General features: G+C 45.8%; 1 protein-coding gene across 3 annotated transcripts in view; it reads right to left on the bottom strand.

The window, feature by feature from the left end:
* The window catches only part of Lnx1 (ligand of numb-protein X 1), a 129,794-nt gene that overhangs the window by 28,564 nt on the left and 79,408 nt on the right, over window positions 1–21,822 (bottom strand). For 2 of the 3 annotated variants that reach the window (XM_045161705.1, XM_045161707.1), the window contains 4 exons: window positions 13,679–13,908; window positions 12,296–12,448; window positions 6,249–6,451; window positions 1,720–2,091 (listed from right to left, as the gene is read on the bottom strand). In XM_045161705.1, coding sequence (XP_045017640.1) covers window positions 1,720–2,091; window positions 6,249–6,451; window positions 12,296–12,448; window positions 13,679–13,908 — 958 coding nt within the window. The remainder of the gene's footprint in view (window positions 1–1,719; window positions 2,092–6,248; window positions 6,452–12,295; window positions 12,449–13,678; window positions 13,909–21,822) is intronic. The other variant, XM_045161706.1, reaches the window with a different exon arrangement.

Here is a 21,822-nt window from a genome sequence, read left to right as displayed (position 1 = left end):
CTGATTCTAGCCCAGGCTGACCTGAAATTTACTCTGTAGTCTCAGGGTGGCCTCAAACTTACAGTGATCCTCCTACCTCTGCCTCCCGAGTGCTGGGATTAAAGGTGTGTGCCACCATGCCCGACAGAATGTTTCTTTAAAAAGGGGGAAAAAGACTCTTCTTTCATGTATGAAATTTTTATCTGGTTTATCTTCTCACCTCACTCACAGACACAGACAGGGTAGAGCCAGCACCCTCTACTGACTTGACTACATGCATTAAACTTATTTATTTATGAGAGAGAAAGAGAGAATGAATATGGGCATTGCAGGACCTCTTGCCAGTACAAACTCCAGATGCACATGCCACTTTGTGCATCTGACTTTACATGGGTGCTGGGGAATTAAACCCGGCTGACAGGCTTTGCAAGTAAACACCTTTAACAGTTGAGGTATCTCTCCAACCCAATGTGGCTGCATGTATTTAAAATCAGAAACAGATATTTCAAACTCTGAATGGCCAGAAACTGAGCAAATTATAAACAGGTTAATAGATCTAATACATTTTATGCATTCATTCCATCTCATAGGGACTTTGTTGTTATTGTTGCTGTTTTGAGGAAGGGTCTCGCTCTAGCCCAGGCTGACCTGGGATTCACTCTGTATTCTCAGGATGGCCTGGAATTCACAGTGATTCTCCTACCTCTGCCTCCTGAGTGCTGGGATTACAGGCGTGTGCCACCATGCCTGGCTCACAGGGACTTTTTTTGTCAAACCATTTATCGCAGGCAGAGGTTGCTCAACCAAAGGGATAAAAAGTAGCAATTATATATTGGGATAAATGGTATATAAAACTAAATGTAGTTCTTTTTTTTTCCTATTTGTTTATTTATTAGTCAGAGAGACAGAAGCAGACAGAAACAGAGAATGGGCATGCCAGGGCCTCCAGCCACTGTAAAAGAAATCCAGATGCATGCACCACCTTGTGCATCTGGCTTAGTTGGGTGCTGGGGAATTGAATCCAGGTCCTTAGGCATCACAGGCAACAGCCTTAACCACTAAGCCATTTCTCCAGCCCAATAAATGTAGTTCTTATTCTGTGATAAATGGTTTGACAAAAAAAAAAAAAAATCCCTATGAGATGGAATGAGTACATAAAATGTATTTGATCTATTAACCTGTTTATAATTTGACTACATTTATTAGTTAAATATTTATAAATGTAAACAAACATGTATTTACCGAGCTGTACCCTTGCCAGGCATCGCTCTGAGCGCTTGGAATATAACACACTAGTGAACTGTGCTAGACTGACAGGCAGCCACAGCACAGTTAATAGATTAGAGGGTGCACATGCGCACACGCCGTGTTTCAAGACCGTCAGTGGCTGGGCATGGTGGTGCAGGTGTTTAATCCCAGCACTTGGGAGGCAGAGGTAGGAGGATTTCTGTGAGTTCAAGGCCAGCCTGAGACTCCACAGTAAATTTTATGCCAGCTGGGCTAGAGTGAAACCCTACCTCACAACACGGCGCCCACCCCCGCATCCTTCCAGAAAAGACTGTTAGCAAAGGCCTGTAACCTGAGAACCATCATTTAACATGAGTCCAGTTTTTGCCTGAGAACCAGCTTTGAAACTGCCAGGCTACCTCAACTCCCTGAAGGGGAGGCGTGCTTGGCACAGGCAGTGAGGAGCTGCAATGAGTGATCCTGTCCGTGATCTCACAGTGACCCCCGACCCACCTGGATCAGATGAGCTGCGCTCTCTGGACTGCCGTATCGAAGGTCATGGCCATTGATGGCCAGCACACGATCGTTCCCCTCCAGCTGCCCGTGCCTGTCGGCCACACCGCCATCCAGCACGTTGAAGATGAACACCCCAGGCTCATCCACTCTGCGCACCAGTTTTATGCCAAGCTGTTCCTCGGGGCTGCTTTTGTTGAGAATCACATGGAAGCTGTCATCCCGGGGTCTGTAGGAGTCCAGCGTTTGCCCGTCGCTTCTGCTCCGGAATTTCTGCTCCCGCAGCACTGTGAGCCGGAGCGCCTGGCAGGGTTGGCGCAGGAGGCGCAGGGCGCAGTTGTGTGGCACGTTGCTGATGTCCATCCCATTGACCTGGGGGAGTGGAGACAATGGGTAGGGACTGCCACTTGCCACGACCCTTCTGAGTTTGGTGCCCCAAACCTGCCCCTAAAGAGTAATCAGGATGCTGTTACCTGGAGACAATTCTCCCACCTCGTTTTACATTTATTTATTTGAGAGAGAGAGAGAGAGAGAGAGAGAGAGAGAGAGTGAGGCTGCAGGGATGGCTTAGTGGTTAAGGCATTTGCCTGCAAAGCCAAAGGACCCAGGTTCGATTTCCTAGGACCCACGTTAGCCAGATGCACAAAGGGGGCGCATGCCTCTGCAGTTTGTTTGCAGTGTCTGGAGGCCCTGGTGTGTCCATTCCTTTACTCTCTCTCCCCCTCTTTCTCTGTCAAATAAAAAAATAAATAAATAAAATATTTAAGAGAGAGAGGGAGAGAGAGAGAGAGAAAGGCAGAGAAAGGGAATGGGCAAGCCAGAGCCTCTAGCCACTGTAAATGAACTCCAAATGCACGCTCCACCTTGCACATCTGGCTTTACATGGGTACTGGGGAATTGAACCTGGGTCCTTTGGCTTTGCAGGCAAGTACCTTAACTTCCAAGCCATCTCTCCGGCCCTCCTTTTTATCTTGTATTCAAATATCCTCGTCTTCCAAAAGTGGTTCTCAAGCCTTTATGACTTGAGACTTTATACACACTGCCTTCCTCCAACCTTGTCCTGATGCGGGCCCACACATGGGTTTGCAGAATTCTGCCCTTCGCTTCAGTTGCCTGCCAAATCATGTTTTCAGTTGGCAGAAAAGGAGGGAAGGAAGAAAAATAAAGAAAAGGCAAAAAAAAAAAAAAAAAAAAGGGAAAGAAAAGTGCTTTCCCCTTTTGCTCAGTGAAATGCATACTTTGAAATCTGTATGTGCGTTTACACATGGGACACGCCAAGCAAATGCTCTGGTTTCCACCCCACCCAAATGACTCGATCAAATAGTCACTGAAGTGAAATCGAGTTGACAATTTATTTGCAAACATCGTTAACTAGGGGACTGGGTAGATGGTCAGCGGTTAAAGGTGGCCAGGGTTCAAATCCCCAGCACCCACATACAGCCAGATGCACACAGTGGCCCATGCATCTGGAGTTTGTTGGCACCCAGGGCACCCCTTCCCTCTCTTTGTCACTTTGTTATGCTCTCTCTGCTTTCAAATAAATAAATAACATAGTAAAAACATCTTCAACTAAATTTTTCTCTGTGGGTCACTCATATTGGTACTTTCAGTTTCTACACATTTACACACACACACACACACACACACACACACACGTGAGAGAAAGAATAAATGTCTGAATGTGTGTGCATGTGCACATTTGGATGCTGAGCATCTGCGTGAGTGGTCTTGAGTGTGTGCATGAGTGTATTTGTATGTAGAGCATCCATATAAGAAGTAAGCCTGAATAAGTACACAAGTGTGTAAGTGTGATAGTGCGTATGAACATGCAAGGAATCTAAGTGGCTACCTGAAGGTCTTTTGTCCATGTTTCATTCAGGGGAACCCACACATTTTTAAACAAACAAACAAACAAACACAAAAGGAAATTTCTAGGCTCTTTTTTTTTTTGAGGCAAGCCCAACAGACTGGCCTTTTAAAAAATATATATTTTTTGTTCATTTTTATTTATTTATTTGAGACCGACAGAAAGAGAAAGAGGCGGGGGGGGGGGGGAATGGGCGTGCCAGGGCCTCCAGCCATTGCAAAGGAACTCCAGATGCGTGTGCCCCCTTGTGCCTCTGGCTAATGTGGGTCCTGGGGAATCAAGCTTCAGACCGGGGTCCTAAGGCTTCACAGGCAAGTGCTTACCCACTAAGCCATTTCTCCAGCCCCCCACTTTTAATGCGAGAGTGCGAGAAAGAAAGAGAGAGAGAGAAAAAAAAAATTGGCATGCCAGGGCCTTCAGCCACTGCAATCGAACGCCAGATGCATGCGCCCCCTTGTGCACATGTGCGGCCTTGCATGCTTGGGCCACATTGTGTGCCTGGTTTCCGTGGGGACCTAGAGAGTGAAACATGAGTCCTTAGGCTTTGCAGGCAAGCGCCATAACCACTAAGCAATCTCTCCAGCCCTCTAGACTCTTTGATTGATAGGCTGGATAACTTTATAGCAAGACTTAAATATCCCGAGACCTGGGCCTCTCTTTGGGCCTCACTAATAATCCACAGGACTGGGGCTGCATCTGGCGTTCTGGCTTTAATTACTCTGGCTCCACAGGTCCAGCCTGGAGGCTGAGGCTTCTAGTGTTTGTCACTGTTCAGGAGGAAAAAGTTAACAGCAGTTCTTCTCTGTATGCTTGAGGAAGGGCCCCACAGAGGAGCAATGCCCTTGAATTTGTAGAATTTGGTTAAGAGTTCTTGTACTTGAAGCCAGTAGTTAGAAGCACCTTAGACTGAGCTTTTATCTTCTATTTTATTTTATTTATTGTTTTAGCAGATTATACTCTTTTATTCCTTCTCCCCTGTTCCTGTTTCCCTGGGGTCCTCCTCCACCATGGGGTTAGACTGAGCTTTTAAAAAGGCTTTATTCCAGGTACAATCGTCAGCCCAGAGAAGGCAAGGCCTCCCTGAACAAAGATAAGATGCCACCTTTGTCCAAACATAGGGTACATGGAAAATAGCAAGGCCTTTTCCCCATCACCCCAAGGCTAAGAGGAGGTTAAGGTCACCTGGAAAGGGTGTCTGGGCGGTCCTTTTTGCCGGTGAAGGTCTGCCTGCTGCAGGCCATAAAATGGAAATGTTTTATTATGCAACCCTGCAAGGCAGCTGTCTCCCAGGGAACAGAGAGGAAGACCCTCCCCCCCAGGCTGATCATACCGCAGAGACCAGTGGGAATTTCAGCAGTTCTGCGGTAACTGCTTTAAATTATTTCTCCTCTTATTCCAATTAGCTTGCCAAACAAACAGCTCACGCTGGGGCAAATGCTGTCCCTTAGCCTGCTAGAAGGGACGAAATGAAAACTGTTATCTGAATATCATCAGACAGGAAATAGTCGAGCAAGGAGGGATTTCTTGTCACTTTTGGCACACATATGACTTCTGTCTGAAGACCCTTCCTTCATCCTTTCTCTTCTGGGAAATTCCTCCCAAAGTTCTTTCCTCCAATTAAGCCTTGGAGGACAGAAAGCCTAATCCTAGGCATTCTGTCACTTTCTCTCCTGGAGTGTCACTGGGTCGCCGAGACTAGATGAGAGATTGTCATTCGGCCATAGGAAATTTACGGTACAAGGGTCTCCAAATGCAATTATATAAAATGCATCATGTTCCATTGGTCTCTTTATAATTTAAGGAAATGTCTGCTCCACTCTTATTGTATATTAATGCTTCTCATGAAAGGAGAGATCGGGACTGGGGCAGCGGCTCACTTGGTAAAGCCTTGACCCTTAAGCATCAGTATGAAAGTCTGGAGCCCCAGTATCCATGGAGAAGTTGTGTAAGCACGGTGGCCTGCCTGTATTCCCAGAGCTCAGGAGGAAGTCACATGAGATCCCCGAGGCAAGCTGGCAAGCCTGACTAGCCAAACCAGTGAGTTCTGGGCTCAAGGGTGAGACTGCGTCTCAATCAATAAATGTGGAGAATGAACAAAGAAATCACTCAGCCTCAACCTCCATCTTCCACACACACATGCCTGCCCACATGATACAACTATGCACGCATGCACACTGCACCTGTAAATAAATGAATGCAGAACTCAAAGGAGGAAGACCAGAAAAAGGAGAAGAAAGAGTTAAGGAGAAAAGGAAGGGAGAAAAATCAAACAAGGTGGCTGGGAGGAAAGGAGAGAGGAAGAGACAGAGTCATGATGATATAGTGACAAAGAGATATTTAGAAACAGAAGGGGGGGGGAAGAGTTAAGAATAAAGAACTACTGGAATTGCATTGTAAGTCCTCTATGACGAGCTGTAACAATGGCTATGGAATGTGTCTATGTTTATTTCAGCATATTCACCTCATTCATCCACCCACCCACCTACCCATCCATCCACCCAATCATCCATCTATTCATCCATCTGTTCTTCCTCCTTCCCTCTCTCCCTCCCTCCCTTCCTTCTTTCCTTCCTTCCTTCCTCCTGTCCTCCCTCTCTTCCTTTGCTCCGATGGACTTTTTAATGCTATATGCCTTATCACAGGCCCCAGCTACAGTATCTACCTTGAGAATGATGTCTCCTGGCAGCAGCCGGCCATCTCTAGCAATCACCCCGTCACGGTAAATGTGCTGGATAATGATGTGGACCAGTGGGGTTTCGCTGCCTCCCACGAGCCTAATGGAGAGGCTTTCATTAGGATCCACCCGATTGATCTTGATGCTGGTAATTTCACCATCTGGAATCAGGTGATACAACCTTGGAAAGACTGAAATGGACAAAGACAGTATTTATTCAGACACCCACCCAGTGGGCGCTGCCAGCCACCTTTCCTTTTGCCAAACTAAACTATCCGCTGTTCCTCGTGCGTGTTTCTCAGTTTCCTGCTCTGGTGCCAGAGTAAATTTCTCTTCTGGAATGTTTTTCATCCTGGGCCTAAACCCAGTTGTTCCTTTGAGGGCTGCGTGCAATGATCCCTTCCAATTGAACACTACCCTGATGGCTCTGTCCCATATTCTCTCTAAACATGCCATTTCCTATGGTGCCATTTCACTGTTTCTTGTGGCATTCAAGGTCCCGTTATTGTTACCAACACCTACTTCTCATAGCCCTCCGGTGGACTCTAGAATCCAGCATCTAGCTACTGTTTCACTTTGAGCCTCAAGTAGCTATCTTAACCTGTCCATTCGGGACTTGGGCAGATGAGTGCAAGTAATATTGGAGTGACTTAGAGTGTGTGTGTGTTTGTGTGTGTGTGTCTGTGTAGACGCCTGTGCCCTGTGTGCATGTGTACAAAGACCACAGACGACACCGTGTACCCTCCTCTGTCATTGTTCTGCCTGATTTCCCAGATACAGGGTCTCTCACTGAACCTAGATCCCACCATTTTTCAGGTAGACTGGCTGACCAGTGAGCTCCAGTGATCCTCCTTGTTCTGCCCCCTTCGGCATTGGGGGTTACAGGCATGCGTGACCATGCTTGGCTTTTTCTTTTTTTTTTTTTTTTTTACAAGATTGAACTCAGGTCCTCTGCTCGCATAGCAAGAGCTCTTACTGGCTGAGCCGTCTCCCCAGCCCCATTCAAATGACTTCGATTACATTAACTGGGCTGTCTTTCCCGGCTCCTTGGTGGCTTGTGCACAGATCTCTGCATGCAGGAGGCTTCAGCGGCCATGCGCTGTTTGAAGAGGAATGAACTGAGAGAAGATAGCTTGCAGTGTCATCACTTGCTTATTGAAGGACAAATATGGGACCTGATGCCCCCTTGAGTCATTTTGAAGATTTTTGCTTTTTAATCTTGGAGACCCTGATTTGTAGGTTTCAGGAGTCATCAGCCATCTTTACCTGACACTGCTGTCAACCCCAGAAGGTCAAAACACCTGGTTCACGTTCACAAAGAGGCCAAGGCCCCTGGAGCCATGTTCCTAGCCTGCCCGCATTACTTAATTCATAGCTAAAAGGAGAGTCAAAGACCAGGCAGAGGGCAGCTCGTGTGTAGTATGCAACTCCAGAGAGACGGTCATTTCGTTTCGTATGCGAGCGTAATGAAGTGCAGAGCGGGGACACGAATGAATATAGCTGGAGGCTGCAAAGTGAGGTGGCCCTCAGAGCCAGGTTAAAACTCAGGGCTTCTGATGGCTAGCCCTCACTGTCTCTCTATCACGCTGTCATCAGCGAGGTGTTCAGAGTCCACCGGGATGTGCTCTGTGCCCCTGGAATCCAGCAGCACCAATGGGCACAGTCCTTCCGCCTTAATTAAACTAGAAGTGTGCCAGGGCACATCAGGAAGGGTTGCGATTGCACCACACCTGCTCTGCTGGGGAAAATGGATCCTCTGTGTAGCCTGACGTGGACTTAGGATGTGAAGGACCGAGACCTTCTGCTCTTTGGAGCTGCTGACAGCTGCCTTGACCTTGGGAGTCTCCTTTAATTTCATCATCTGCAGAGACAACGGTACTGAAAGACTGGTTCTACACAATCTACTCTTTGTGTCTGTTTTCAAAACCTACAACCTTTTGCCCATTTATCCAAATGAACTCAACTCTCCAGGAAGAATGCAGGGGGAAAAAAACGTATCAACGTTATTTGTTATTGTAGAGCACAATTAACAAGGTAATGTAGCGGTCAAAGAGAGCCCGAAACACTGTGCCCTTGCATCTCTAAACTCCATTGAGACTTAATTTCATGTCAGCAAATGGCTCCACTGTAGGGCTGTGAGTAGCTGTCTTAATCTGTCAGTTCCTGGTGCTAACAGTATGTGGGTGACTGAGTTCAATTAATGCTTAAATGACTCTGATTGCATGAGGGAGGCTTTACCACAAGCATGCTGGCTAATAAGGGAGTGGAAAATTAAAAAAAAAATCATTTTGCACAAAGAAAGCTTTGGAAATAGTCATCAAAACCGCTGATTCTCTCTCTTTGCTACACTCCTTCCCCTACTTCCACCCAACAGACACAAAAACTATATTCCCAAATCTAACTTCATGGTTTGGTACAAGATACCTAGCCATATTCACAAATGACATTCATTAGAACCATCCCATTGAGATGTTAGTGTTAAAGAGTTGAAGTAATTAATTTTTTTAATTTATTTGAGAAAGAGAGAAAGGAGGGAGAAAGAGAGAGAGAGAGAGAGAGAGAGAGAAAGAGAGAGAGGGAGGGAGGGAGAGAGAGAGAGAGAGAGAGAGAATGGGCATGTCAGGGCCTCTAGCCACTGTAAACGAACTCCACAAACATGCACCACCTTGTGCATCTGGCTTATGTGGGTCTGGGGAAACCTTGGTCCTTTGGCTTTGCAGGCAAGTGCCTTAACCACTTAGCCATTTCTCCAGCCCTGAAGTAACTTTTAAACTGTCAAATGTGGCCTAGTCTGAACACAAAAGTATTGGCTCAATAGTCTATCTTTGCCTGAGAACTGAAGGTTTTAACAATTATTATTTTCTGTGACTTTATCATATAGTATACTTAATGTATGTATAATTGAAGTTCCCATAGTAACTCATGAAAGTAGATGAGTATCCTTGTTTTCAGGTGAAGAGTTAGAATGACAGCTGAAAGATGGAAAGCAGATGTTGGATAACATCAGGGAGATTAAAGGAAAGGTACAGATAGGAATGTGATATGCTGTGAATAGAGCATGGAGTAGGTGTGTGTGTGTGTAACGTAAGAGGTGATCATGAGCTGGAGAGACAGCTTAGTGGTTAAGGCACTTGCCTGCAAAGCTAAAGGACCCAGGATCAATTCCACAGGACCCACATAGGCCAGATGGACAAGGTAGCACTTGGTCTGGAGTTTGTTTGCAGTGGCTGAAGGCCCTGGTGCACCCATTCTCTATTTGCCTCTCTCTCTCTCTCAAATAAATAAATAAATAATTTTTTTTTTTTTTAAAAAATAGGTGGTTGAGACAGGTGTGTAATCCCAGCACTCAGGAGGCAAAGGTAGGAGGATTTCCGTGAGTTCAAGGCCAGCCTGAGAGTACATAGTGAATTCCAGATCAGATTGAGCTAGAGTGAAACTGTACATTGAAAAACCAAAAACCAAAAAAGGAAAAAAGTGGGGTGATTGTGAATAAGTGAGAAATCATCTCCCATGATTGCTCATGAAAGTGAAGAAGCTAGAGATCTAACTTTGAACCCTCATGAGAGGGAGGAAATGGTTCAGCGAGTGGGCTCGGGCGCTGGAGGACTGGAGGTGAGGTCCAGGTTGCGCCATTTTTTTAGCTGCGGGCTTTGGGTTTAGCTACTCCATCTCCCCAGATCAGTTTCCTCATCCATCACATGGGAATGCTTAGTCCTCATCCCGCTGCCTTCTGACGTCTACATCCCAGAATACTACACACTACCCAGGAAGGGTTCAGTTTTTGTTTTTAAAAAAATATTTTATTTTTATTTATTTATGAGAGAAAGAGAGAGAGAGAATGGGCATGGCAGCAACTGCAAAATGCATATGCCACCTTGTGCATATGGCTTATGTGGGTCCTGGAGAATTGAACCAAGGTCCTTTGGCTTTTCAGACAAATGCCTTAACCGCTACGCCATCTCTCCAGCCCTGTTTTCTGTTTTTTTTTTTTTTTTTTTTTTTTTTGATGTACAGACTTGCTGTGGTTCAGGCTAACCTAGAATTCACTATGTAGTCTCAGGCTGGTCTTGAACTCACAATGATCCTCCTACCTCAGCCACCCAAGTGCTAGGATTAAAGATGTGTGCCACCACACCCAGAAGAAGGGGGTTGGTGCAGGGAGAACAGGCACGCCGGGGCCTTTAGCCACTGCAAACTCCACACGCATGTGCTACCTTGTATATCTGGCTTTATGTGGGTACTGGGGCATCAAACTCTGGTCATTAGTCTTTATGGGCAAGCACATTAACCACTGAGCCATCTCTTCCAGGCCAAGAGCTCAATTTTTTAACACTTGCTATTTGCAAAGGTCTAACAGAAGCCGAGCATGGTGGTAATCCCAGTACTCAGGGGGCAGAGGCAAGAGTTTTGATCAAATTCGAGGTCAGTCTGGTTTACATTGTGAATTCCAAGCCCTCTGGAGTTAAGCAGTAGGACTTTATCTCAAAACAATAAAAAAAAGAAATAAAATAAAATGTTCCAGAGCCAAAAGGAAAGTATTAAAAAGTATTGCTCCATTTACATTGGAAAAAAACCCCATAAAATACACAGAATCGAATATCCAATAGCTTTCATTTTTTTTCATATGTCTGTGGTGTGTGTGGATGTGATCTTATGTGTATGCGCATGTGGGGGCCCAAGGTTGGTGTAGAGTGTTTCCATAACTACTCTGTACCTTCTTCTTTGACACAGGCTCTCTTGCTAAACCTCGAATTCACCAGTTTGGTTAAATAGTCAGTGGGCTACGGGGATGCTGTTTTCACCTGTCTACTGCTGGGAATATAGGCATGCACCCCTGCGTGCCCACATTGTCACGTGGGTGCTAGGGATCTGAACTTGGATCCTCATGTTTGCATGACAAATACTTTATCCACTGAGCCATCTCCCCAGAACATGCTGACTTTCTTCCTGTGGATCCCCGGAACTAACTACCTGGATCCAAACTTTAGCTAGATCATCTGGAACAAGCTAAATAACCTCTGTTGTCTCAGTTTCCTTTCCTTTAAGACAGGGATAGCAACAATAACTATATGAAGAGATTGTTTTGAGGGCAGAAAGAGGAAGTGTATATAAAATGCTCATAATGGTTGTAATGTAACAAACACTTATACATCATTGACTATATACCAGGCTCTGTTAAAAAAGAAAAGAGGGGCTAGAGAGATGGCGTAGCGGTTAAGCGCTTGCCTGTGAAGCCTAAGGACCCCGGTTCGAGGCTCGGTTCCCCAGGTCCCATGTTAGCCAGATGCACAAGGGGGCGCACGTGTCTGGAGTCGTTTGCAGAGGCTGGAAGCCCTGGTGCGCCCATTCTCTCTCTCTCCCTCTATCTGTCTTTCTCTCTGTGTCTGTCGCTCTCAAATAAATAAATAAAATTAAAAAAAAAAAAAGAAAAGAGTTTACTTAGGGGCTGGAGAGATGGCTCAGCCATTAAGGCACTTGCCTGCAAAGCCTAAGGGCCTGAGCTCAATTCCCCAGAACCCATGTAACGCCAGATGTACAAAGTGGCACATGCATCTGGAGTTCACTTACAGTGCCTGGAGATCCTGGCGCACCCACTCTCTCTCTAGCTGCCTCTTTCTCTCTCTGCCAAATAAATAAAATATTAAAAGGGTTTACTCATTAACTACTTTAATATGTAGTTTTTTATCTTGAGACAGGGTCTTACTGTAGCCCAGATGCACCTGGAACTCACTCTGTAGCTCAGGTTAGCCTTGAACTCCCAGTAATCCTCTGGCCTCAGCCTCCCAAGCGCTGGGATTATATAGGTGTGAGCCACCACACCAGGCCTATTCTAATTTTTTATATGCATTACCTGAAGTAAGGGACCAGACACATTTTCCCTCACCTATGTATAAAAGAAGACAGTACTTTCTGCCTGTAATCACTTCCGTGTGGAGGCCAGCCAAGGTAAAAATTATCAAGCCCTTGGGAAGAGGGTGACCATCACACCTGGAGTGACTCCGAAGCCACAGTCAGCCTTCAAGGGCTTCATTTACCTTCAGGGACAGTGGCATTCTCTGCATTTTCCCGGGGCTGGTCAGCGTGATTGGCAACTGCAATCCCGCTCTTTGTCCTGCGAAGAACACTCAGAGCTCGATTGATCTTTTTAAAAGATCTGCTTCTGATCGTGGATCGCTCAAAGGGCCGGGCTGGGGAAAGAGATACAGAAAGACAAGGGTTGTAGTTTCCTAGAAACCATCTTTTTCTCTGACCACTTGGGAACTTCCAGCTGTGGGTCAGTTTTCCCTCGGCTGGACCTGGGCTCGACCCATGCCCAGCCCGGCTGAGCTGAGGGGAGGTCTCCTAAGCCCTGACTCTCCACATGGGTTCTTTAGCCCCTCTAGCTCCCCACATGGCTAGAGTTCCTTGAACTTTCTTTTCTCTCCATGTTTTTTTTTCAGGCACTCCACGTGGGATCTCTAGCCACGTGGGTGCCTTTCCTTGGCTCTGTACTTCCCTGAATACATTTAATAATTAAAAAAAGAAACCATCTTTTAAGCCAGGCTTGTTGAAATATACCTGTAATCCCAGTACTCAAGAGGCCAAGGCAGGACAACTGTGAGTTCAAAATTAGCCTGGTATATATACATAGTGAGATCTTGCCTCAAAAATCAAAAGTAACAGGCTGGAGAGATGGCTTAGCGGTTAAGCGCTTGCCTGTGAAGCCTAAGGACCCCGGTTCAAGGCTCGATTCTCCAGGACCCACGTTAGCCAGATGCACAAGGGGGCACATGCGTCTGGAGTTTATTTGCAGTGGCTGGAGGCCCTGGTGTACCCATTTTCTCTTTCTCTCTCTCTCTCTGCCTCTTTCTCTCTCTGTCTGTTGCTCTCAAGTAAGTAAATAAAAATAAACAAAAAAAATAAAAAAAATCAAAACTAACAACAACAAAAATAAATCTTTTATGTACATGTCTGATGAACTATACAATGGCAGTGGTTGGTTCATGGTGACGAGGCTGTAGAAGTTGCTTACCTATCTGTATCTCTTAAGCCCTCTGTAACAAAAATATTTATGCTTTGCTTAAAAGTTTGCTTTGTGCCTCTCTTGGGTAAACATGACCACACTTTTCTGGAGCAGGCGGTCCTGACGCTACCCACGTGAGAAATCACTAGATCACCAGGACTCGCTCCAACCCTTTCCACCAGGTCAAATTACAGTTTTAATGACCTGAGGTACTCGTGGTTTCATTTCACTTTGGAGAATTGGACATTGAGTCACAGCCAAAACTACCAGAGCCATTTCCCCTTAAAGAAGAAGAAGAAGAAGAAGAAGGAGAAAACAACACGATTTCTAGAATTTTCCATAGTAAGAATTCCATGGAGGGTAATCACAACGAAAGCCCAGAGCTGGTTCCCAGACACCCACCCAAGTGACTCACCCCTGGTTCGGTTGCCCCGGCCAGTGTCTGAAGGGCTGCTGGCTGCGTGACCGTCCTCCGCTGTAGACACGTAGGCAGGGTTATCTAGGCCAGGCTCGTCGGTCATTAAGGAGATGGTGGCAGCTTCAGAAACCTCTGGGGAGAGTGTCGTCGTGGTGAGGCTGGCGCAGCCATCCTGTGAGCGCCTCTTCCTGTCCTTGGTCAGGCCGTAGTGGGAGGCGCCTTTACAGCTGGAACAAAACCCCAAGGGGACGTGAGGCAGGTATCAGCTTCCCTTCTACTTGCTCAGTTAGGACTTCCAAAGGACCTGTGTCTTCCCTGTGGCCCCCCACCCTCCTTTTTTTTTTTTTCCACACATAGGTACTCAGGATACATTAGCCAACCAAATGAATGACTGACGTAAGAAAGCAATTTTTAATTGTTTTCATAGTTTATTCATATATTTGAAAGCATAGAGATACAGAGAAAGAGAGAGATTGTGTGTATGGGCACGTCAGGGCCTCTAGTCATTGCAAATGAACTCCAGATGCCTGCATCTGGCTTATGTGGGTCCTGGGGAATTGTACCTGGGTCGCTAGGCTTTACAGCCAGTGCCTTAACCACTGAGCCACATCTCCAGTCAGAGAAAATAGTTTTTTAAGGGATGCCCACGGCCTTCTCCTAACACTGTCTCCACACTGGTTGCTGGAACAGTCAGAGGTCAATTCTAACAATGTCATAGAGTCGATCTGGCTAGGGCTTCAGGCTGGTGATCTTTTAACTGTTTGGACTTGGCAGTGCTTTCTTCTGGTATCTATTTTGACCATGAAATAACACTCTCACCCTTTTTTCTTTCCCTCCCTCCCTCCCTCCCTCCCTCCCTCCCTCCCTCCCTCCCTCCCTCCTCTCTCTCTCTCTTTCTTTCTTTCTTTCTTTCTTTCTTTTATTTACTTATTTTTGTTTGTTTGGGTTAGCTCCCACAGCACTGAATAGAAACACAAAACCCTTCCCAGGTCCCATCTTTAACTGCCCATGGAAACAGAACTGCTCTCACCACAAAGCCACAGGCGTTTACTCAGTGCTGCTATTCTCTAGGGGCAGGAGTGGTGGCTGCCCTGCCGCTGGTCTGCCAAGGTCTGCCTTGTTTTTCAGAGGGATGGACCAAGGGCTCCTGTACGCTGGAAAATGTGCCTCGTGGTATTATGAAAGTAAACCATTTTTTTAATGTTTTTATTGATAACAAAACACACGTGTTTCCTATCCATTCGTTTGTTTCTATCTATTTTATTCATTCAATGTCACCCCCAAAAAGCCCACTTTGTAAAGTCAGCCAGTCCTTGGTAGAACAGGGAGAGGCAGGCAAGAACGTGTGCCGATGGCTCAGGAGGCCAGTGCTTGAGCTCATCTAAGTCCATATTTTTCCAGGAATACATTTCATGACCCCTGGGCAAGTCATTTCAGATCACTGGCAAGGTTTTGGTTAGGTAATAACTTAACTAGCTCATGGCACTATGGTGAGAATACCCAGCTGCCACAGCCATCATACCAATAGAAACCATACGCACGAGCTCCATTAAGCAGCCATTTGCATTATAGACATCTGCTAATTCTGTTACTCCTTTTATTATTGTTATTTATTTATTTGACAGAAAAAGAGGAGGCGAGAGAGAGAGAGAGAGAGAGAGAAAGAGAGGGAATGGGCGTACCAGGGCCTCTAGCCACTACAAACAGACTCCATATGTGTGCGCGCCCCCTTGTGCATCTGGTTAATGTGGGTCCTGGGGAATTGAACATGGGTCTTTTGGCTTTGCAGGCAAGCACCTTAACTGCTAGGCCATCCAGCCTTGTTACTCCTTTCTTTTTTTTTTTTTTTTAAAGAAACCTTTCCTAGTTTAAACAAATTTTTTTTGCTTATTTTATTTTTTTTTACTTATTTGAAAACGACAGAGAGAGAAGGAGGGAGGGAGAGAGAGAGCGAAAGAGAGATAGAGAGAATGGGCGTATCAGGACCTCCAGCCATTGAAAACAAACTCCAGATGTATGTGTCACCTTGTGCATCTGCCTTATGTGGGTCCTGAGGAAATTGAGCCTCCAACTGGGGTCCTTAGGCTTCACAGGCAAGTGCTTAACTGCTAAGCCATCTCTCCAGCCCTAATTCTGTTATTCTTGATGGGTTCATTTTTGACCAAAACCCTGTATGATTGAATTTTTTATTTTTCTTTCCTTCTTTTTTTTTTTTTTTTTTTGAGGTAGGGTCTCACTCTGTAGTCCCAGGCTGGCCTTGAACTCACTGCTATCCTCCTAGCTCTGCCTCCTGGGTGCTGGGAATAAAGGTGTGTACCATGATTCCGGGCTTCTTCTTCTTCTTCTTTTTTTTTTTCTTATTTTTGAGAGGGAGAAAGAGAGAGAATGGGCATGTCATGGTTTTAGCCACTGTGAATGAACCTCAGATGCGTGTGTCCCCTTGTGCACATGCGTGATGTTGCACACTTGTGTCACTGTGCATCTGGTTTATGTGGGATTAGAATATGAGAGTTCTAGAGATTAGAATATGAGTTCTTAGGTTTTGCAGGCAAGCGCTGTAAACACTAAGCCATGTCTCTATCCCTTCCTCCTCCTCTTCCTCCTTCTTCTTTCTTCTTTCTTTTTAGAAAGAAAGTGCCCAAAGATCATAGTGGATGGCAGTAATGGAATAGCCTCCCATCATGATTGAACTTTTAAAAACATGACTGTATTCTATTTTGTTATTTAAAAATATTTACTTAATTTTGAGAGAGAGAAAAAGAGAGTGAGAATGACAGCAAGAGAGAGAGACAGAGAGAGAATGGGCTTGCCAGGGCCTTCAGCCATTGAGAACGAGCTCTGATGCATGCGCCCCCTTGTGCGCATGTGTGACATTGCATGCTTGCGTCACTGTGCATCAGGCCAATGTGGGACCTGGGGATTCGAACATGAGTTCTTAGGCTTCAAAGGCAAGCACCTTAACTGCTAAGCCATCTCTCCAGCCCTACTTTATTTGTCTTTTGAAGCAAAGGCTCATCATGTAGTCTTGCTGGCTTGGAACTCATGATCTTCCTGCCTCAGCTTCCTGAGTGCCGGGATTATAGGAGTGTGTCAGTATAGCTGACTGAGTGAAACATGTGCGATCTTATGTGAATGATGCTTATGTTCACCAAATCTCAGTCATGGCTGACACTATCTGTAGCCACCGAACTGGCTGGAGGGGAGGTCCTACTATGTGCACCAGAACCTTTGCCCTGAGACTTACCTAGTGGGGAATCGGAGGTGGTTATCTTAACTTGATAAAACTTTCTCTGTTTGCACCTACTTATTGGTATAAAGTTCAGGTGATATATGTTTTGCCAAGATCTTAGTACCTTGCTAGAATCATAAGTAAGCTCTCAGTAAATCAAAGCTCTTCCTATGATTCCATCGTTCTTAGATTCTAGTTATTCATTTTCAGGCCCGTGACATCAGCATGGACCTGCGAGGTGCTGAGCAGGGTCTGTCACCAAGCAGCAGCAGCAGCAGCCATAATACGGTCTGACTGTGACTGACATAATCATAGGTATTGTCTTTTGCCCCCTCCACAGACTTACGCTCACTCTTGTCCAGCCACCGCTGAGCTTAGCTGTCATTTAAATGTCGTGGAAAGGAGGACATTGTGATCTAGCATGGAAATGAGAAGTTACTGTATCTATAGCAAAATCTCAAAACAGAACAGAGGGGTGTGCATTGGGGATGAATGAAGCAAATGCCTTTTTCGGAAGAAGGTCTATAATGCCTTACTTTCTTGCACGGGATAAGCCCATGTTTTATTTATTTGAAAATGCTTTATTTTATTAGAAAGACATCTCCTGAGATGAAAAGCAATATTACATTTGTCATCGAAAAGGGTTGCTGGTTTCACACCAAGCAATGCAATCTGGGGCAGGAGAAGCTGCCAATTTCACACGAATGCATTTCAAAGCCACAAGAGTCTGGTGCGATAATTTAACTGTAGGCACATTTTCTTATTAGTACATGCAATATAATGTTTCTTAAAATCAGCAGCATCTTAAGTGATGAAATGTGGTATTACCATTAGTAAAAGGGGACTGTGATTATACAACTTTAAATCCTCATTTTCTAGAAAGAAATAGGCCAGGACAAGCCCCAGCCTACACTCTAATACTGCCCTGTCCCCTCTCCTGGGAGGAATTAACTCCCCTCTTGAATTGGTGAGGCATTTACCATACCCATCAGCTACTTTGGCTTAGAACTAGTCTGCTTAAAAGAATTATTAAAGTGGTTGATATGGGAAATTCAGAATTTGGAAGTAACCCTATGTGATGGAAAAAATCTAAAGGCAATGTGTATTTGAGCAGCTCCCAAGCTATAATGCAAAAGCGGAATGCATCTATGTGGGCCAGCAGCCCTCGGTCAGCGATGCAGAGGGAAGTTCATAGACTATGTAGTTGATCTGGAAACAGTCTTTCTTTATTTTTTTTTTGGGGGGGGGGCAGCAATGCCCTTGACCATGTGCTGTGCCAAAGCAGGAAATGAATTTTCCAAGTGGACTGATGACTAGCAAAGGCATAGCAATGGCTTTATTGGAGGGACTCCATATATCCCAGACCCAACATATAAGTAGCATCTAATTCTGCTATCTCATACTGATGATCTAGCACTAGTATCTTTAAAATATCTGAACTGGGGCTGGAGAGATGGCTTAGCAGTTAAGCGTTTGCCTTTGACGCCTAAGGACCCCGGTTTGAGGCCCGATTCCCCAGGACCCACATTAGCCAGATGCACAGGGGGGCGCACGCGTCTGGAGTCCATTTGCAGTGGCTGGAGGCCCTGGCATGCCTATTCTCTCTCTCTCTCTCTCTCTGCCTCTTTCTCTCTCTGTCTGTTGCTCTCAAATATAAATAAGCAAAAAAAATTATTAACAAAAATAATCTGAACCAGGCTAGAAAGATGGCTTAGTGGTTAAGACGCTTGCCTCCAAAGCCCAAGGACACAGGTTTGACTCCCCATAACCCACATAAGTCAGACACACAAAGTGACACATGTGAATAAGGTCACACATGAGCACAAGGTGGCGCACGTGTCTGGAGCTCAACTGCAATGGCCAGAGACTTGGGCATGCCAATTCTCTCTCGCTCATTAAAAAAAACAAAACAAAAACAAAACAAAAAAACAACAACAAAAAAACCCCTGAATCCTACAACTATACCATTAAAAAGCCATTGCTGTTTCAAATTCTTGAGGCTCTAAAGATACTTTTTTTGGTTTTGTTTTTATTTATCTATTTGAGAGTGATAGACAGAGAACGAAAGAGGCAATGAGAGAGAGAGAAAGAAAGAGATTGGGTGTGCTAGGGCCTCCAGCCTCTGCAAACGAACTCCAGACGCATGTGCCCCCTTGTGCATCTGGCTAACGTGGGTCCTGGGGAATCGAGCCTCAAACCGGGCTCCTTAGGCTTCACAGGCAAGCGCTTACCCGCTAAACCATCTCTCCAGCCCTAAAGATACATTTTTGAGTCCAGGAAAGGAAAACTTCACTAAAGGAATTCGCTTCCTTTTGTCTCTGTATCTTAGTTACAGCTACAATAGCCAGAGAGGGTGTAGAATCTACATTGAAACATTTAGACTCTTAAGCTTTGGGGTGGGGGGGATTCAGTTATAGCGACTTGTCATTGTATGATGTCAGCTCTCTCCATCCTCCTTGCTTAGCCCGAATGTGAGGCCCAGAGTGATGGATGAAGGCAGCGTCTGCACTTGGTAATGATCTCTTCTGCGGTGACTAATACTGGGCCTCTTGATTTACAAGCACAAAAGAGAGAAGGAGAAGGGAAGAGCTGATTAGTGTTGGCCGGGACAGGAAGATATGATGAACCCTGGGCTGCGTTCAAAGCAAGCAGGATTTATGCTGCCTTTCAGTTACTCTGAGCACTAAGTATTCTCAGGTGGTGATGGCCATGAACTTGAGGGATGAACACAAAGAACACAGAAAGCCATTTTTCAACCAAACCGCAAGCCGTGGATATGCTGTCGGTTCGAATAAGCAATCTGAAACATCAATTTTCTTGGTACTAATGAAGTTAGGGTCCTGAGCTCCCTCATCAAAGCGAGCAGATGCAAAGCCAATCAGTGTGTTTCTTCAAACGCCAGCACGAGATGTACTGGAGTTTGGGTACCTTTGGGGGAAGGAGGCATGAAGAGAAAAATGAATGAATGCGCTTTCTACAAAATTCTTGAGTCTGTGATGGGAGCTGGACCCCAGGCATATTTACCGAAGACCTGGTGGTGTGCCCTTGCCAGAGTTCAGCTAGCCGGGCAGCAGGAGCTGGGCTGCAGAGGAGGGCTCCTTGCTGTCTGTGAGCTGACCCACTTGTGATAGGAGACAGGAAGCAGCCCACCAGACAGCCAGCCTCTGTCCCCTTGTCAGCGTCTGTATAACCGCACAACCTCCCCTCCATCTAATCCCCTCTCCTTCTTGTCTTGTTTCCTTCTGATGCAGAACTGAGTTGGCTCCTCGCTTTGAGTTCATTCATTGGCCAGTCTGATCTCTCTCCCCCAGGGTTTGCAAACTCACAGGCTAGTGAGGTGAGGAACCAAGGGAGATAAACTGGGCAGGGCCCCTGGTGAGCACTGCTGACCTCAGTAAGAACTCAGTGGCCATTGATTCTAGAACTTAGCTGATTTAAAAAAAAAATACTAAACATGTTTTTACTTAATTTTGTTTATTTGAGAGATAGACAGAGAGAGAGGGAGAAATAATGGGCACTCCAGGGTCTCTAGCTACTGAATACAAACTCCAGACGCATGTGCCACCTTGTATATCTGGCTTATGTGAGTCCTGGATAATAGAATGAGGGTCCTTTGGCTTTGCAAGCAAGTGCCTTAACTGCTAAGCCATCTCTCTAGCCCCTGATTTTTTTTTCAAAGTAGGGTCTCACTCTAATCCAGGTAGACCTGGAATTCACTATGTAGATTCAGGGTGGCTTTGAACTCATGGAAATTCTCCTACCTCTGCCTCCCAAGTGCTGGGATTAAAGGGATGCGCCACCATGCCCAGCTTGATGTTTCTAAAAAGAAGAAAAATTTGTTTTCTATTTGCAAGCAGAGAGATAGAAAGAGAGACACAGAGAGAGAGAATGGGCAAACCAGGGCCTCCAGCCACTGCAAATGACCTCCAGATGCATGTGCTATTGCATCTGGCTTTATGTTCATACTGGGGAATCGAACTCAGATTGTTAGACATTGCAGGCCAAGTACCTTAACTGCTGAGCCATCTCCCCAGCCCTTTGCTGATTTTTGCCCTAAGAAAGCTAGCCCAGTGTGGCTGGAGTAAATAACTTGGATGCTGAAATCCAGTTTGGAATGTCAAATCTCTTGGTTTTCTTTTTAAATTTTGGCAACCCATTCAATATGTTTTAAAACACTGTGTAGTCCAATCAAAACGTATCTTCAAGGCATATCTACCTCAAAGGATGACACATTCCAATCTCTGGTCATAAGAAAAACTACCAGTGGGCTGGAGAGATGGCTTAGCAGTTCAGGCGTTTGCCTGCAAAGCCAAAGGATCCCGGTTCGATTCTTCAGGACCCACATAAGGCAGCTGCACAAGGGGGCGCACGCATCTGGAGTTCGTATGCAGTGGCTGGAGGCCCTGGCGCACCCATTCTCTGTCTCTGCCTCTTTTTCTCTCTCAAATAAATAAATTATATACATCCTTCACACCCCGTCCCAGCCACCTCAAAGCTCAAGTTGGAGGATGAAGTGAATTTTCTGCTTCTCTTTCACTCCCGACAGCACCGATGGCCTGTTTGTTGTTGGTATTTAATGCGAAAGGAGACATTCCGCCCTGCTGGATGCACAAATCCTTTGTAGCAACGGGGAATCAGGAGATCGGGGAGACCCTGGAGAGAAGTGAAGCCGAGGGCACTCCGAGCAGCAGCCGTGCCCTGGGGTGCTGCGAGGGTGGCTGCAGGAAAGGAGATGGCCCTGGGGACAGAACAGCGCCTTGTCCCTGTGTCCTTGAAGAGGTCAACTATAAAGTAGGCTGCGAGGAGCCTCAGGAAACCACAGTGCTCTGGCTCTCAGCCTCTCTGTCAGGGTGCCGGTGACCCCAGAGGACGAGGGTGGGCTTTAGCCCTGTGTGCTCAGCCCTTCCCTCTC

This window comes from Jaculus jaculus, chromosome 11, assembly GCF_020740685.1.
Source record: "Jaculus jaculus isolate mJacJac1 chromosome 11, mJacJac1.mat.Y.cur, whole genome shotgun sequence".
Lineage (NCBI taxonomy): Eukaryota > Metazoa > Chordata > Mammalia > Rodentia > Dipodidae > Jaculus > Jaculus jaculus.
The sequence above is the reverse complement of the archived record's forward strand: the minus strand, read 5'-3'. Positions and strand labels throughout refer to the sequence as shown.